Source organism: Oryzias latipes, chromosome 7, assembly GCF_053564925.1.
Source record: "Oryzias latipes strain Hd-rR chromosome 7, Olatipes_Hd-rR_3.1".
Lineage (NCBI taxonomy): Eukaryota > Metazoa > Chordata > Actinopteri > Beloniformes > Adrianichthyidae > Oryzias > Oryzias latipes.
This window is the reverse complement of record NC_136243.1, coordinates 16668261-16684836: the sequence shown is the minus strand read 5'-3', so window position 1 is coordinate 16684836 and position 16576 is coordinate 16668261. Positions and strand designations below refer to the sequence as shown.

The following is a 16576-nucleotide window of genomic DNA, read 5'->3' as shown; positions in this document are numbered from 1 at the left end:
GAACTTTATGAAACTAAAATGTGAAAGAATTTGCCATTAATTCTTTACTTGTTTGATTGTTCATTTTTTTGTGTATTTGTTTGTACACATTTAACTAACTTAACCTGATAATCTTGCAAGAAATTCAGGGAATTTGGAAAACTTCACCTGCACTGTCCAGTATTTCTCTCTGAGTCACACTGGTTGGATTTTTGGCTAAATATGGCCTTTATCCATTTTAGGTCAGTGAATCAGATCGTTCAAAATCAATCAATATAATATTGACCATGAATTGGAACCACAAATTATAACATGCATCGGATCGCTAAAAGATTGGTCGTTACACCCCTACCTTTTGTACATACAGTGCATACTGTAGTTTGCCGTAATTGTATTGATGACTATTGAAATAGGTTAATTTTGAAAAGCCGAATGGGGGAGCTTTTATTTTGACAGGGAAAAAGTCGTGTTCCGGTGTCAAACACCGGGCGGGAGGGCATGGCTAAGACGTGACGAAGACGTCACTAGCGTCAGAGCGGGATAACTGATAACATCGCTTTAATTCGGGAAGAGAGCCGGAAATCTCTAGGTTTGGTATGTTTGCTAATGTTTCCTTTCAATTTGAACTTTCACGATTCATTCGTGGGTCTTTCTTGTTGAGCAAATACTAGTAAATTGGAGAGCTCAGACAGATTTATTATGTAGCTAAAGCTCTTCCGCACGAAATGTCAGTTGAAAAACTTCTGCTTTCTAAAAACAAAATACAGTGCATTTTCTTAGGAACATTAAACAATGTTTAAAATGTTACGACTTATCCCTGACTTTGCTGTTTTTTCAAGAATTTCGCAGAGAGTTGTATTTGTTTCTTAACAACCTTGCATTATTTAATACACCTGCTATTACCTCACAGACAGGAAACAGATATTTATGTAAGCACTTTTCAAAAAAAAGGATAAAAATATATACAAGGTCCTTGTCATAGTGAACATTGAGTAGATATCTAGGGTAATTACTCTCCACCAATTGGTTTTGTTAGACTAGAGAACAGCCAACGAAATGAAATAAACATTTTCTTCTAAGCTTTAAACTGAATTTATTCTTTTTTTCTCTCCACTAACTTAAATTTGAATTGCTTGTGAAATGCTTGTTTAATTGTTATCCTAATTGGCTGCACATATTCTCAACAGGACATTAATTTTATACTGTTCAACACTTTTTAACTGAATCTTGTGAATGGATGCACACTGACTGTTCTTTCCAGTCTGTAGTAACCTGAACTCTCTGTTCTCAGAGCAGCCGTGACGGGAGAAAAGGACACACGTTATGAGTGCCATGGCTGCCAGGAAGCAGGGACGTACTTCTCCTTCAGGCACCTCTGCAGAGACCACAAGGATGAGGCTTAAAGCCAGCGAGAAAAAATGCTGTGAGTTTCTTTTTACTTTCTGGGTGTTTTCTTAGGTGAAACATCAATCAAATCCTCCTATCTGTTCTCGCTTAAGCTGTTCATCTTAGTTACTGTTTTACGTGACACGGTGAAGAAATCCAGTCTGTAAATCTTCATGCCATCCTTTGAATTTTCCATTTGGAGCCCAAGTAACAACAAATAACGTTTCATTGGAGCTGAAATGTCAACTTTGACGCACCTTCTGTTATTACAGCAAGGTGAAAGGTGTGTGGGTATATCTGTGGAGGCGGGAACTGCAGCATGCGCCTGAAGGGTTGCAAGATGGTAGTGCTCTTTAAAGAGTCTTGTCAGAAATGTGGGATGGTGTTAAATATTTTTAAAGAAAAAAAAAAAGTCAAGTTGGAACAATTTCTGGCCTTTGATTCTAAGAATTGGGGTTGCTATAATACCAATTCATGTCTAGTCGTGCTAGCTTCTTGTTTTGATAGATCTTTTTGTTACAAGCCTTTTTTTGTTCCACAGAACCTTAAATAAAAAACGAAAAAATTATACAAATAGAGTTTTTCTGGGGGTGCATGGTGGTGTAAGGGTTAACGCTCCTGGCTGCGTCTTTTCCGTGTGGAGTTTGCATGTTTTCCTCTTACATACGTGGGTTTTCTCCAGGTGCTCTGGCTACCTCCCACAATTCAGTGTATGATTGGTTATCTGAGGATTGTAAATTGTCCCTAGGTGTGAATGTGATTTTGTGGTCCTGCGACAGATCGGTGACTATCCAGGGTGCATCCCGCCTTCATCCAACAGTAGCTGAGATAGGCTCCAGCAACCCTGTGACCCCGAGCAGGGATTCAGTGTTTTAGAAAATGGAATGATGGATTCGTCTGAAGCATTGCATCGGGTCGCTGAGTAGCTCAGTCGTGGGAAACATTAATCAATACACCAAGACATGATACCAATGTTAAGAATCATTAACCAATTAGTGGAATAACTTAAATTCCAACTCAGTGTGATCACAATTGTTATATGTAAACCTGGCGTTTTTATATTTCAAGGCATTTGCTACTTAAAAATCCTCCTTGTGGTATGTTTAAAAAGTAATACCTCATTAACGTCTTATAACATTTTTCTTCTTGGCTGTTCTGCGTGCCGACTGCAGCGTGGGCTTCCTACATGACTAACTCTCCAACCATGATAGTGATGGTTGGGTTGCCAGCCCGGGGGAAAACATACATGTCCAAGAAGCTGACAAGATACCTGAACTGGATTGGAGTGCCGACTAAGGGTCAGTACCTCAGCTTCACACATTTAATCTGCCCACAAAAGTAGAACACCCTCTAGAAAACCAAGTTTAAGCTGCAGAATAATATATTTAGAAAAGTTATATATTTATTTGGTCATAGTTCAACGGTAAGAAGACTTATTTTTGTATTTGTTCAAGAGTTTTTTTTTTTTTTGTTGGAGGAAACTTGCTTATTGATAACTTTTGAGCATTTTTTGTAACACATGACTTTTACATTGTGTGAGGCTAAATATGTAGTGTAGTAGATAAAACAACCAGAAAAAAGTGGCCTTAAATTATCACCCAACATCACAAGGTGGCCGCCACTCTTAGCCTCAGGTGGTTTCACTCTCATTTACAAACCGACCCATGTGACCAAAAACATGTCTTTCAGGTAGAGTTCTTATGACATCAACGATGAGGAAATGGTGACACGTGTGACTTCAAACACTAATAAGTGTGTCCCAAAAACCCTCGCTAGATAGGACAAGGGCTTTTTAATTTAGAGTTCAAAACCTTTAAGAACCAATCATATCCATCTCTCACCTGGGTGTCTCAGAATCAACCTGCTTCCACACTAATGCTGAGATCTTTAGCTTTTTTATATTTATCAATGTGTTGCATAGCTGTGTTTGCAGTTGGATCGTTTGTGTCGATATATAAAGAAAGTCTGCCGACTGGTTTATCAGCTTCAGCTAAAAATAAACTAACATAAAACCTCATCTCTCCCTGACTGTGTCCTATTGTCTCAGTCTTTAATCTTGGAGTCTATAGGAGGAAAGCGGTCAGAGCGTACAAGTCCTATGACTTCTTCAGGCATGACAATGAAGAAGCAATGACAATCAGAAAGTAAGGAACACATCCTTAGTTCAACACCTAAAAATGTGGTCCTTCTCCTGCTAGTTTCAATGACACCTTCTTACCAAATACCTGTTTTAAGTTGCCGTGTCTTAATGTCAACATTTATTGTGGATGAAGCAACCCTGTGTTGTGATTTGTCTGCAGACAGTGTGCTTTGGTGGCCCTGCAGGATGTAAAAGCCTATCTGAATGATGAGGGAGGACAGATTGCTGTAAGGACAAAGAAACACTAAACACTGTATCAATGTCCTGTGTTTATAATATACATAGTGTGATGTTGATGTTTGCTCCTTTATTTTTGGTAAGGTTTTTGATGCCACAAACACCACCAGAGAGAGGAGGGAGCTCATTCTCAACTTTGCAAATGACAATTCATACAAGGTCAGACTTAAAACTGTTAATAGATGGATGATGAAACACTTTTTGCGTGGAAAAAGATCAATGCACAATTAGGGGTGTGACAATAACCTCATCACCACGGTAATGACCTCATCACTTCATCACCGCACTTTTGTATATTTTAAAGATTTTTTTTTTTAAATTTCTGCATGTGGTGCGTAATTGGAACTATAATAAACACTTTAATTATTTATCTTTGCTGATCATTTACTTTTTCTGCTAGTCCTGTGTTCAGACTTCAAGGGTTTCTGGGGGAAACCTTTTACTACTGTTCTCCTTCACTCCCTGTGCCCCGCCTCTCACTCCCTCTTGCCGGCGCGCGGCTGTCACTGCCCCTACGCTGCACACGGCGCGGTCTCAGAAGCACATACACATCCTTATTCTACAACAGAAGTTTCCGTCTCGTGAGGAAATACGACAAATTTACTGCGTTCTAATTATTAATCTCCATATTCATTTCAATTATAAGCTGCGTGCGTTCTTGAGTGCGCAGCACCAAAGTTACTGTTAGATTTTGATGAACACCACTACACGTTTTGTTTGGGAACTATTTTGTGCAGCGCAACGTTACGTGTCTGTATAAACAAAGGCGGAGCCTCCTGCCCCGTGTTCTTCATGGGTGTCAGGCTCATGGCTACCGGAAAGGTGACAAAGTGTCTGCAGTCTGTTTATTACTGGGCAATACATAATATTCTGAAGCCTCGCTAGCTCCAGAGCGGTCCGCTGCAGAAGAATCAACACACACCCCCAACACACTTGTGTGCTCCTTCTTCTTACACACGCAGTGCGCTGACACACACACACACACACACACACACCCACACACACACACACACACACACACACACACACACACACACACACACACACACATAGTCATTCTACAACACTTATATAGTTAGTTCATTAATTAGATAGGTAGTAGTTAGTTGTTACTGTTATTTGTTAATAACCAATACTGCATTGTAATTGTGTGTGTGTGGGGGGGGCTGCGGTTAACCGCGACACTGCGCCCCCTGCTGGTTCATCACCGCAGTGATCAAAAATCCCACACCGTCACAGCTCTATGCACAATCTGAAGAGAGGCATGTTGTCTTAAAAATAAAATCCAGTTGTCATCAGGTTTCAACAAATCAGACCCTTTGAAAAGACTTAATGAAAGATTAGAGATTTATTTTTGGAAAAGTTGCAAAGACTCAAAAACCCTTTTCTAGCTTTTTTAAAATAATTTATTTAGAAATGTATTCGGCACAATGGTTGCTTGGTTAAGCATCTCTGTAGTATTACCAGCAATTCTTTTGTTTTTTAAAATATTCCTTTCCTTTTTTCTCTTTATACATTTTCTTCAATTGCTTTAAATGATTAATACAGTCTTTTTGAATAGACCTGAAAGGATTTAGTCTTTTCTCAGGTGTTCTTTGTGGAGTCATTATGTGATGATCCAGATGTCATTGCTGAAAACATCATGGTAAGATGTTTTTTTTCTTACTTTTTCTATTTGAGTGACTGCGGCCCCTTTAATAATAACGAAAAAACAAAAAGAATAACTGAATTCTCCAAATGTTTTCTTCATGAAGGAGGTGAAGGTTTCCAGTCCAGATTACCCAGAGAGTGGCAGTGACGGCGTCATGCAGGACTTTCTGAAACGGATAGAATGCTACAAAGTGACATACCAGCCTTTGGATCCTGATGATCACGACAAGTATGACACTACCTATTTTATTGTTACTGTGTTTGCTCAGAAACGGTGTTGTAAGTCATTTAATCAAATTATCAAAACATCAGAGATGTATTCTATGTATGCACGTGTGAGCGGTAGCTGTATTGTGTCCATGTTGGCATGTTCATATGTGAAGTTAAGATTTTTGGAGCTAAAAGGTATGTTTGTAACATTTGAGTGTGTGTGTGGGCAGGCTCTTTAAGATTTATTTTACATCTATACCTGATAGTAATGATTTTAAACTTCCAGCAACTTTGTGCATGTTGTTCTATGTTGCTTTATGATTTAACCCCCCCCCCCATAATCATCCTTCAACCCCCCCTCTCTAACATCCCTCTATCTTTTTCCGTCCTTTTCTTTTCCGTCCAGTCCAATAAAAAAATGATCACAACATGATCGATATACGGTAATTAAAATTTTGCCTATGTTACAAAAGGGGTTTATTTACTTTGTGTCAGAAGAGTCACAACCCCCTGTTGTTAAAGTAAAATCTGTCCAACACAAGAGGGCTTCAGCTCTCAGCTGTTTGCTCAGCTGTTGGACAGGAAGGAGATGTATTTTATTAAATTACACTTTTTCTTTGCATTTGTTGCTTGTATGAAGTTGCGGTACTTGTCCAGCAGGTGGAGTCATAAGCTCATTTTACTACTTGGCAGGTTTTGAACAAAAGCTCTCAACTGGAAGTTTTTGCAAAGTCAAAGTCAACTTTATTGTCAATTCTTCACATGTGCATCACATACAATGAATCGAAAATCCGTTTCTTACTCTCTCGTGTCTGTTCAGGGGAATAAAAATAAAAACAAAGTATACGCTTAAAATAAAATAAATAAGTAAAAAGAAAGAAAAAGATACAATTTACAATATACAACATAGGCAATTTGCTATAAAAGTGCGAGTGCACTTAAGGCAGTGTCTCAAGGGGAGGGGGGGGGGGGTGGTTCGTTTGCAGTTTTAAATCTAAAGTTTTAAAGGTAACGGACAGAACACTGTCTTGTCTTTATGTTCCTTCTGGAACTGAGAGCAATAAAGGACTGCCCTGGGAAGACATTTAACCTTTCCACACGTATACTTCCTGCTGCATTATCAGCACCCATTTGTGAAGACTACATGCAAACACTTCCAACTCAGTCATTAGTACCAGCCTTCATCAGCAGAGAACAGGATGTACATTGTAACCGGCTTGTGAAGGGGTTAAAGAAGACAAAATAGCAAAAAAGCAAAACTCCAAGCAATGAATGTTTATCTCTCATTAATCATTAGCTTTTTAAAGCAGATGTGTTCTTGGCCACAATTAAAAGATTGTGATTGATCACATCTTAAAAGCTCCTTTCAGTTTGAGCTTTCTGTATAAACATCTGGCCTTTTCTGCAGTCGTCACATTCCAGAGAGGAAAGATTTATTAGCTTTTTTAATTTAACAGACTTAATTAAAATATGATCTTAGTGGAGGTTTATGAAAGCCGTCGTTGAAATGTTGATTTACACTTTGAAAAAAAAAAATCAGATGCGCTAACAAAGAATTTGACCTTGAGTTTCCTGAGGTTGTTTAGACAACACAGACTGTACAGAAGACCTCAGCTTGTCCTCGCTCTGCTTTTCTCTGTTTGCAGATATGTAAACATTTATATCAGGTTGACCTTATTTCTCTCTGCTTCACAGGAACTTGTCCCTCATTCAGGTGATTAATGTAGGCCGCAGGTTCCTGGTCAACAGAGTGCAGGACTACATCCAAAGCAAGATCGTTTACTACCTCATGAACATCCACGTGCACTCCCACTCGATCTACATTTGCCGGCATGGAGAGAGCCTTCATAATGTGGAGGGGCTGCTGGGAGGAGACTCTGAGCTGTCAGAGAGAGGAAAGCAGGTGTCAGCAGTTTTCCTATTTTTCCAAACCTTGACAGACTATATTTGAAATGCAAATCTTTCAGGCTAGTTTTGCTTTTACTTTTGGTTCTCACAAATTAAACTAAAATATCCAAAAGTTGAATCCTGTTTCTGCATATAGGAAAAACGAAACTTGTGGATGAAACATATATGATTTAAGTTGTGATTGTGGGGGCTGACATATGTTGTCTGTGGCAGTTTGCAGTGGCCTTGAGGGGTTTTATCGAGGAGCACAAGCTGTCAGACCTGAAAGTGTGGACGAGCCAACTAAGACGCACCATCCAGACAGCGGAGGAGCTGGGCGTCCACTACGAGCAGTGGAAAATTCTGAATGAAATCGACGCCGTATGTTGCATAACGCATCACAAAAGGTATGGACAGCTGCCCACTGTCAAGAATTTTAGTCCTATTGTTTGTGTTCAGGGTGTATGTGAAGAAATGAGCTACAAGATGATCGAGGAAAAATATCCCAAAGAGTTTCTCATGAGAGACCAGGACAAGTATCTTTACCGCTACCCCGGAGGAGAGGTGAGACTTACAGCTGACCCTTTAGAAGAATAAGATATGTGCCATCATTTCAACAAATGCGTACATTTCCTATCTCCTTAGTCCTATCAGGACCTGGTTCAGCGGCTGGAGCCAGTGATTATGGAGCTGGAGCGACAGGGAAATGTTCTGGTCATCTGCCATCAGGCTGTCATGCGCTGTTTGCTAGCTTATTTCCTGGACAAAGGCGCAGGTGACATGCACACAGACACACACACCTTCACAAAAACTGTCACAATAGTGCGAGACCAGAGCAGTGACAGTCCATCCCTATAGCTATGCTTGGTTTGTCTTTATCCCGTGTTGTAGTAAGAGTTCAGACAGAAAGTACATCCACTATTTCTACATTTCGGCTTCTTAAATCTAAAGATTAGTCAAGTTTTATGTCATATTACAACAAACAATATATACATTAAGTGTTAAGCTTAAAAAAAAATCTTAAAAATGCAGAAACTTTTTGGTAAATTACTGTAAAGTCATTCTCTCTGCTGCTACAGGATTTGAAGTTATGTAGCAGCAAAATGCTGATATTATCAGCACACAGGAAAGCCTCAATAAAAGTAGAAGATTTTTATTTTGATCATTTTGTTGCTCTGGACGTGTATTACAGAACAATGCCAATAAGGACAGACAACAACAACGATCTTACATTTTCACTGAGTCTTGAGTTTGCCATTTTCAGAGAAGTGAAGTATTCATCGCCTCACTAAGAAAGAAGTTTTAGAACCAAGAGTCAAATCTCTGCAGCTCCTTCCTGTAAAGCTGTTATAAATAAGATTTACTAAGTATAACAAAAAATAACTAGAAATATTTGGATTTTTCTGACCATTTTCATTTCCATTCATTTCATTCATTTTCGTCTTTCTGTTGCTGATCCAAAAATATTAAACCTGTCATCTGCTCGGAATTTTTCTTGAATGCTGCTGATCAGGGCTGTGTCACACATGCAAACAATGAAGTGCAGTTAATTTTGATTTAAGCTTCTTGGAAACCTTGAAGAATATTAAAGGACACACTCCAGTTGGCAGCTGCACATGGAATGAGGTTATGCAAATGCTTCTTTTTTATGGACTAACAATAGTGTTCAAAGCCCCGTTCACTGTTCACATTTTCCTTTTCATCTGCAGTTACAAAACACTGCAACACTCATTTGAAAGTTTTTTTTGTTGCCTGTAAATGTCAGGTGAAAGTTAAAGTCCCTTTAGTTGTCACGGACCTAGGTGTGTGACATTTGTCCACTGCATTTGACCCATCTCCTGGGGAAGTGGTGAGCTGCAGTCACAGCTGAGGAAGAGTTACATCAGTATGTTTGCATAAAAAACAAACATCAAGTTCAGCAAACTAACACAGACCTGATTTTGTCTTTTAGTAAAACATTGGGGACCATAACTCAAAACAGGAAGCTTAAAACATTTATTTATTTATTGACTTGCTCCAGACGCCTCTAAAAGTCTTCCAGGTGTGTGTCTGAAACATTTGATCTCAAATGTGTTAAAAGTGCACTTTGCTTTCTATTATTTGATTAAAAAAAGGTTTGCCAATGTTTTTCTTTAGTTTGCCACAAGGGGTCGCCAAAGTACAAACATCTCAAATTCCTTGCACAAAAAAACAAAATGATGAAAACAGTTTTATTGGAGTGATGACTAAATAAGGTAGCAACAGTTTGTCGTGGAACTGCTGTGGCTGCCAGAGGTTTATATGCAGAATGGTTGAATTTTCTTAAATAAATGCTGAAGCAGCTGTGGCATCAAGAATTTTTACAAGTAGAGAATCAGCAGATTCAGCCTGATCACTAAAAGACCCGAACCATAATTCCATATCAACAAAAAGTCGACTTTGAAACATCTTAAAGTTTGTAAACATATGTATTTTTTTAGGACAAGTATAAAATGTTTGAACATCAATTAAGGAAAAATAATCCACTCACTTGAATTGAAACAAATTCCTTTAAAATTGAAAGAAATCCGAAGTGAAAAATTTACATTTTACACTAAAGAGATTCTCACATTATAAACAACAATCATTAGGTTAACAGTAAACAACCGTAAAACCCTGAAAATATACTCTGCTTTGGAAAAGACACATTTTGTCAGAAAGGATTGGAATCAATCTCTGTCTTTATGTCCTAAAACAGACTTATAGTTGGGCAGTAACTGAAATATGACCTTAATGACCAAATGCTGCACAGAACTGTGCACACAAAACTGGAAATTTCTGAGTAAATAATGTTTAAATCAAAACCTACGTTTGCACACGGCCAGGCACTGTTGTTTCTACAGTCTACCTGAGAATCTACACACCTGATGACATCCAGCCCAGACCTTTTCTCTGCACTTCAGTGCTTTATGATGCTACTAAGAATCACCATCTAGCTATTTTTTTGATCTGGCTTCATCCTGTTCAAGGTTGTGCGGAGGCTGGTCCGTATCCCAGCTGTCACCGGGCAGGATGTCAGGTACACACAGCAAAGGTCACCCGTCCATCACAGGCCCATTTCAGGACAAACAGCCATTCACTCCTACAGTGCATGCTTTTTGATGGTGGAGTGAAGCCTTTGGGAAAAAAAAGAAATGACGACGGAAAAGTTCCACCAAGGGTTTAACTTTTTCGTTGTTTTGACTGGATCTGCCACAGGTTCAGTTTGTGTCTGCTGTCCATGCATGTGTCCTCTGGTTGTGCACAATTTCCTGTTGAATTTGTTTTTGAAGCTCCCCTTTTAATACCCTCCGAGCATGCTTACAAGCCTTACAGATCAGAACGTGGACAGTGACAAAGCCATAAAAGCCATAATTAGCCACTCACAGACGGGGAGCTCTGTAAGCCAGCAGCCAGATCCTGATGCAGCTTTTGTCTAGTGTAGTCGCTGCTCCGCTCTGACTGGCTCTTCCTGTGCTCATACTCCCACCCACACAGACTGACCACCACAGTTTATGGAGCAGAGCACGAGCTTCTTTAGGTGTGTCCCCCTCATGCATTGGCAAAAAAATCCCCTAACGTGCCCCCCTAAAGATGACAACAGAATGGCCTTTCCAAGCACCCTGTGTCATTTACTCTTTTTGTTTCCTTTGGTTTAGATGATCTGCCCTACTTGAAATGCCCTCTGCACACCGTCCTGAAACTCACTCCTGTGGCTTACGGTATGTAACCCGTCTGCTTCAAGTTCCCTCCTGTTTTTCTCCACTTGTGGTGAATATGGGTTCTGTCTCACTCCCCAGGTTGTAAAGTGGACACATTTGACCTGGGGGTGGAGGCTGTAAACACTCACAGGGACAGACCATTAGTGAGTTTGCTTTTTTTCCTTTTGTTTTTTACAAATGTTATTGTTATTGTTGCTGTAATGTGTGTTGTCCACCAGAGTGTAACTTGTCATGACAAGAAAACAGTTTAAACCCATCTTAATCTTAGGAATTTAGGACCAAATCAAACCTTGTGCTGTCTCATCTTGCTTCAAGTTTCCAGATTACCAGCCTTTCAGACAACAGTTTTATTGGACACATTTGTTCAAAACCTTCAACTTTCTAATAATCCTGTGAGAAACATGAGCATTTGACAAATAAAGTCCATGTTTCCGCACAGAAAACCCATTTCATTCTAAGGATTTTTTATTCCTAAGAAATGAGCGGACCTTCCTCTGTTTGGTCAATTTAAACCTGTTCATTAACAGCCTTGAAGCTCTCCCCACTCACTCCTGGACACCCCACGTGTTTGTGGAGTCTCTGTGGGTTGAGGGTGGAGTCTTTACGGGCTCGATTCCCACACATGGCCTGACACGCACTTTGGAGAGCCAGTAAACACTTGGATAAGGTTGTGATATTCCACAGTACTACAGTTTTTACACTACTGTTCTACTGGGGGAGGGGGGAACTGAAGGAGAAATAGGAAGGGGGGGGGACTGCTCAAATATTTTGGGTGGGTGCAGAAATAGTATCAATTTGGAGGCAAGTAAATACGGCCTTCCTCAGCAGATCTCTGTGTAACATGAAGATGAGTAATGCAGCTAACTTTAGCAGCTTTAAGGATGTTTTGACTTCCTCATAAAAGCAAACGTTTATATTTGAATGTTTTCCTATGAGGATTCAGCCTTACAGTGACTAAAAACGTCATACTTGTCTTATTTTAGGCTTAGTTCACGGAAAGTTTTTTTTCATAGTTGTGATGTCTTTTATTTTTGTTTTCAGAGCATCTTCAACATACTTTACTTCTAGTCAAAATGCATACAGGACTCAAGTCTTTTTCAGTGTATCTGGATTTTACATGAGGTTTTTTAATTTTTACTATTAACTTTTACTTTTCATAATCCTTCAGTATAAATTTGCGCCTTTCTCCTATCAGCTGAAAAGCAGAAAGTGGCTCCGCTGTGAATAGAAGGTTTAAACTACCATCACCCACTACAAACAGATTTCAGTCGTCTTTAAAAGCCAGTTACATCATATCTCTTCTTTTTTTTTAAAAAGGAAGTGACGTGGCACCTCTCTGTAAAAACCTCTTTATCTGTAAAAACAGTAGAAAACAAAAAAGTCAGTTATGTTTTTTACTATTATTTAAAGGTGAAAACAAAATTTTAAGCCCTCCATTTAAAAACAAAAGCAAATTATTTGTCCTTTTTTTTCAGAATAAGACAAAACACAAGATTTAAAGTTATTTTCTATTTTGTGTTATTGTTAAAACCAAAATCAACTAATAAAACTGTGTATGTTAATATTGGTAAAAATTGTGGATTAAGGTGGAAAGGTTTCATGTAATCCATGGACACCAGTGAAGATCACAAATCATTGAAGACAAAAGGTTCAGTGCTCTGTCTAGTGGGTCTAGATGACCCAACTCCCAATGTGAAAGTGCCTAGGATAGTACAAGGGTTAATAAACATACAATAAAAACAATGAAATTAAATTTATAACCCCTTTAAAAATGTAAATGTCGCATTTACTGCTGCTTTTACTTCCCATACTTGTGTACATTTCTACAAAGCTACCGTACTAATAATACGTGTGTAAAGTTTTTTTCTAGATACTTAAAGAGTTTTACTTAAGTAGAAATATAATCGGTGACTTAAACTTAAAGTACTGCACTCAGGTACGTTTTGGCACTCTCATTAAGTGATGATTGGCATTTACAAAAATTTTTTTAGATCCAAAATAAATAAATAAATCAATGTCATGTTTGCTTCCTTGTTTTTTTCCGCAAGATGTGCTCAGCAGTTTGTTGTTCTGAAGCATAATTTGTGTTTCTCGTGTGTCTGTGACTGAATTCATGGCTAAACAAGAGGAAAAAACTGTCCCAACTAATGACAGAGTTCCTCGTGTTACATGACAGCATTTGCATTCTTCTCTGTTCCCCACAACAACACAGACATGAGCTCAGCTTCATTTTGGACTCTCTTTTGGTTGTGCAGCTGCACCTGTTGATTTTTTTCTCCCTTGATTTCAGTGTTTGGTCCTTCTAATGGCGAAAATGACTTTTCTTTCAAATCAAATGTCACTCAAGAGGTTTTGGGGGGGAAACTGTTCCAGCAGCAGCTTTAAAAACCAAAGATGTTTTGTGTTTAGCTGTAATGGAATAATTACACAGAACTATTTAAAGGATGAAAGCAGGGAAGTGGAAACTTGAATTGGGAAAAGTTTAGATGACTTGTAAATCCTGAGTGGACTAAAGAAATGCAGCCCAATAGACACATGACAAACTTTTTCTACCACCTTTGACTACTCTGATTGGATTATTTCATTGTTTTCAGTCCTTGGACGTGTGAGTAATGTTTCATTTCAGTCTACATTTCCTAATCAGCTTCCCTCATGAACGCTCTGAGCTGATTAGCTGAGCCGTGTCAGACTTTCAGACACAGGGTGTTGTTCACTTCTGTCCAGACTGCTGAGGCCATTATGACCTCTTTCCTATTTATGGTGGTTTTATTTTCCAGTAGCTTTTTTCTCTTTGGTTTATTTGTCACACTTTTGCACGCAGGTGACACCATGATTTCAAACCCATGAGAGGTTTTATTTTGTTAAACTAATCCACCCATCATGTCTTTGTTTTGGTTGTTTTCTTTCACTAGACCAAAGACAGGACGGACGGCATGCCTCCACCTTTCCTGCGTCGGAACAGCTTCACTCCTCTTTCTAGCCAAGACCAGATTAAAAGACCGCGTCTGTACAGCGTGGGCAACCATTTTAACGACCGCACGTCCCACGCTCCGTTTTTACCCAGCATGCAGTTTTCCGAGGCACCTGAGGGCGTTGCCTCATTGCAAAGAAAGGTCAGTGTCAGTGGTGAGGAATAAAAGTCCAACCTGTAGGTGAGAGTTTCCAAATTCCCGTTTGGAAAGGTGAACTGCAGCTTGCCTGACCTCAAACATGGCTCCCCCAGCAAAGAATGGGCAGACAGTTGCAGCAACAAATAAAATGTTGCAGAATCCTTTCCTTCATGGTCGTGATGCTCAACACCAAACTAAAGACAACCTGATTAAAACTGATTTACCATACTACAAGAGGTTGGAACTGCAACTTGATGTAAGCTGAAAGTTTTGCCTTAAAGAGCCTCTCCGATCATCTTTGATCAAATGTAAAAGCATTCCAAGTGGTTTTTGAATCATAATTATGCCATTTTCAGCCAAAACCCTGTGTTGTTTTCTACAACATAGTTTCTGCAGAGCGGCAGTAAGAGATGTGGCCGGGGCTGTTGGAGCAGAGTAGCCCCGCCCCTCTTACCCTCCCCGTTACTCAGAGCTCTCTGTTTACACTCTCTTCCTCTAGCTGACAGCCCCTCACAGCCTCAATCTAACATTACCAGTGCAACATTCATTCATTTTCTTCCGTTTATCCCTTACGGGGTCACGGTGCTGCTGGAGCCTATCCCAACCACTTGTCGACGAAGGCAGGGGACACCCTGGACAGTTCGCCAGTCTGTCGTAGGGCACCAGTGCAACAAATATATTTAAATAAACAAATACGTAAAAATGCAATTTTGAGCTTAATTTTCTGGACTACAGAATCATGATGTCATACATTTTAGCATGTTTTTGTTCATACTTTTGTACACTAGTGACCTTATTTGGCATGACTGCACTTCCAAAGCCGTCTAAAGCCAGAAACTGTTCTAATGTTGAAAATGAGCTCAAGTTCCGGCTGTGCCAGTCCAAACATTTGCTGTTTTTGATTGTCTCTCTCTCTTTTTGCACGTGACAGGACTGTGTGAATGATTTCACTGAAGCAGATGTTGAGGACTCCCTGAGGAATTAGAGATATCCATAGAAGAGCTCTTCTTCAGTGGTCTCCTCCTGCCTGTCACACTCCTCTCTGCCTTTAAACAGAGACTTTTCTCTGCATACTGTATTTAAGGCACCACTGTAACCCGCACTGTAACATTCTCTGTATACGTTTTAATGTTGTTTTAGCTTTATGCTATTATATTTGTAAATTAATATTTAAGTAAATGGCATTTAAATCAAGGCTGAGAACCAACACACAAAAGAAACTTTATAGTGAAGAATCAAATCCATCTTAGTGTCATAAACTGCAGCTTACAGTTGGATTGTAGAAGGCAGGTAGATTCTTTTTCTGTTCTCTTGAAAGCGCAAGACATTGTGGCTCAAATTGTTTATAGCTTTCTAACTTCCCAAACGATTGCTCACGTTTCCTGACCAGGTGAAGTTGTTGTTTTATGTTCAAATGCAGCGAAATTACAAAAAAAGTTTCTTTTTTGCAAGAGCGCTGAAGATTTTAAAATGCACCAGATGTTCTGTCTAGCCTAATAAAAAAACAGGAGTTCCCTTTTTCCCATTTGCTCTTCCAACATTCAATTCTACTAGACTGGAAAAAAATATTGTTCTTTTTCTATTCTCTTCTATGAACTTTGTTGTTGATCAGACATTTGTGTATGATATTTCTACTGATATATGTGCATATAGATAGATATAAATAAACCAACTATGTCTTGTTTAGGGTTACAGGCTCACCGCTGCCAACCCAGCCACTGTTAGGTGGGGTACAGACATCTTAATTTGACATTTTAGGAAAGAAGCTATTATATAAGCACCTTAATTTAAGCATACAGGCACTTTCCAAAAAATCTAGACTAGAGTATCTCGGAAAAGTGTATTATTTTACATTAAAAAAACTTTCAAACAGTGATTTAAAGTATTTGTTTATTTTATTATTCCTTTAAGAGTGAATCATGATGTCCTCTAGAACATTCTGCTAGACTGTTGCTGTTATTTTGGACTGAAGAAAGCAGAGTTTACCAGCACTGGACATCGCAGCCCAAGTCATGACTGACTGCAGATTTGAAAGTGGACCTCAAGCAGTTTTAGTTCTGCTCCTTCCCGGTCTCCCTCTAAACCCTTGGAGCTTGATTTCCAATAGAAGAAAGGACCTGGTTGTCTGACCAGTCCTTCTTCTCCTTGGCCCAGTCGAGTCGTTTCCTCCGTGGGTCAGAAGTGTCTTAACCCCGTGGAACCAGACAGTGGGAGCCCATCTCCTGAATGTGGTAGTTATTGAAATTTTTCCTCCGCCT

At 39.3% G+C, this 16576-nt stretch overlaps 1 protein-coding gene across 3 annotated transcripts; it reads left to right on the top strand.

Annotated features, from left to right (window-relative positions):
- The first annotated feature begins 437 nt into the window (after positions 1-437).
- On the top strand, positions 438-16194 carry LOC101163251 (6-phosphofructo-2-kinase/fructose-2,6-bisphosphatase 2). 3 transcript variants are annotated; one of them, XR_013657468.1, is made up of 17 exons: positions 438-573; positions 1271-1402; positions 2538-2663; positions 3413-3509; positions 3666-3732; positions 3827-3901; positions 5331-5387; positions 5497-5621; positions 7298-7505; positions 7724-7870; positions 7949-8053; positions 8135-8264; positions 10477-10526; positions 11146-11208; positions 11287-11351; positions 14121-14321; positions 15250-15598. XR_013657468.1 is itself a non-coding variant. In XM_011477409.3 (16 exons), the coding sequence occupies exons 2-16, from the start codon at positions 1303-1305 to the stop codon at positions 15301-15303; spliced, it is 1620 nt and encodes a 539-aa protein (XP_011475711.1). In that variant the 5' UTR covers positions 438-573; positions 1271-1302; the 3' UTR covers positions 15304-16194. The 3 variants fall into 3 exon arrangements, 2 of the variants coding, with proteins under 2 accessions (XP_011475711.1, XP_004070964.2); XM_011477409.3 differs by lacking the exon at positions 10477-10526 and having other exon boundaries at positions 15250-16194; XM_004070916.5 differs by lacking the exon at positions 10477-10526 and having other exon boundaries at positions 466-573; positions 1276-1402; positions 15250-16194.
- The last annotated feature ends 382 nt before the right edge of the window (positions 16195-16576 follow it).

Coding starts and splice junctions, on each gene's coding strand:
- LOC101163251 (XM_011477409.3), top strand. CDS start 1,303: ATGAGTGCCATGGCTGCCAGGAAGCAGGGACGTACTTCTCCTTCAGGC. Junction 8,054..8,134: donor ACCGCTACCCCGGAGGAGAG/GTGAGACTTACA, acceptor CTATCTCCTTAG/TCCTATCAGGACCTGGTTCA. Junction 8,265..11,145: donor TTTCCTGGACAAAGGCGCAG/GTGACATGCACA, acceptor CCTTTGGTTTAG/ATGATCTGCCCTACTTGAAA.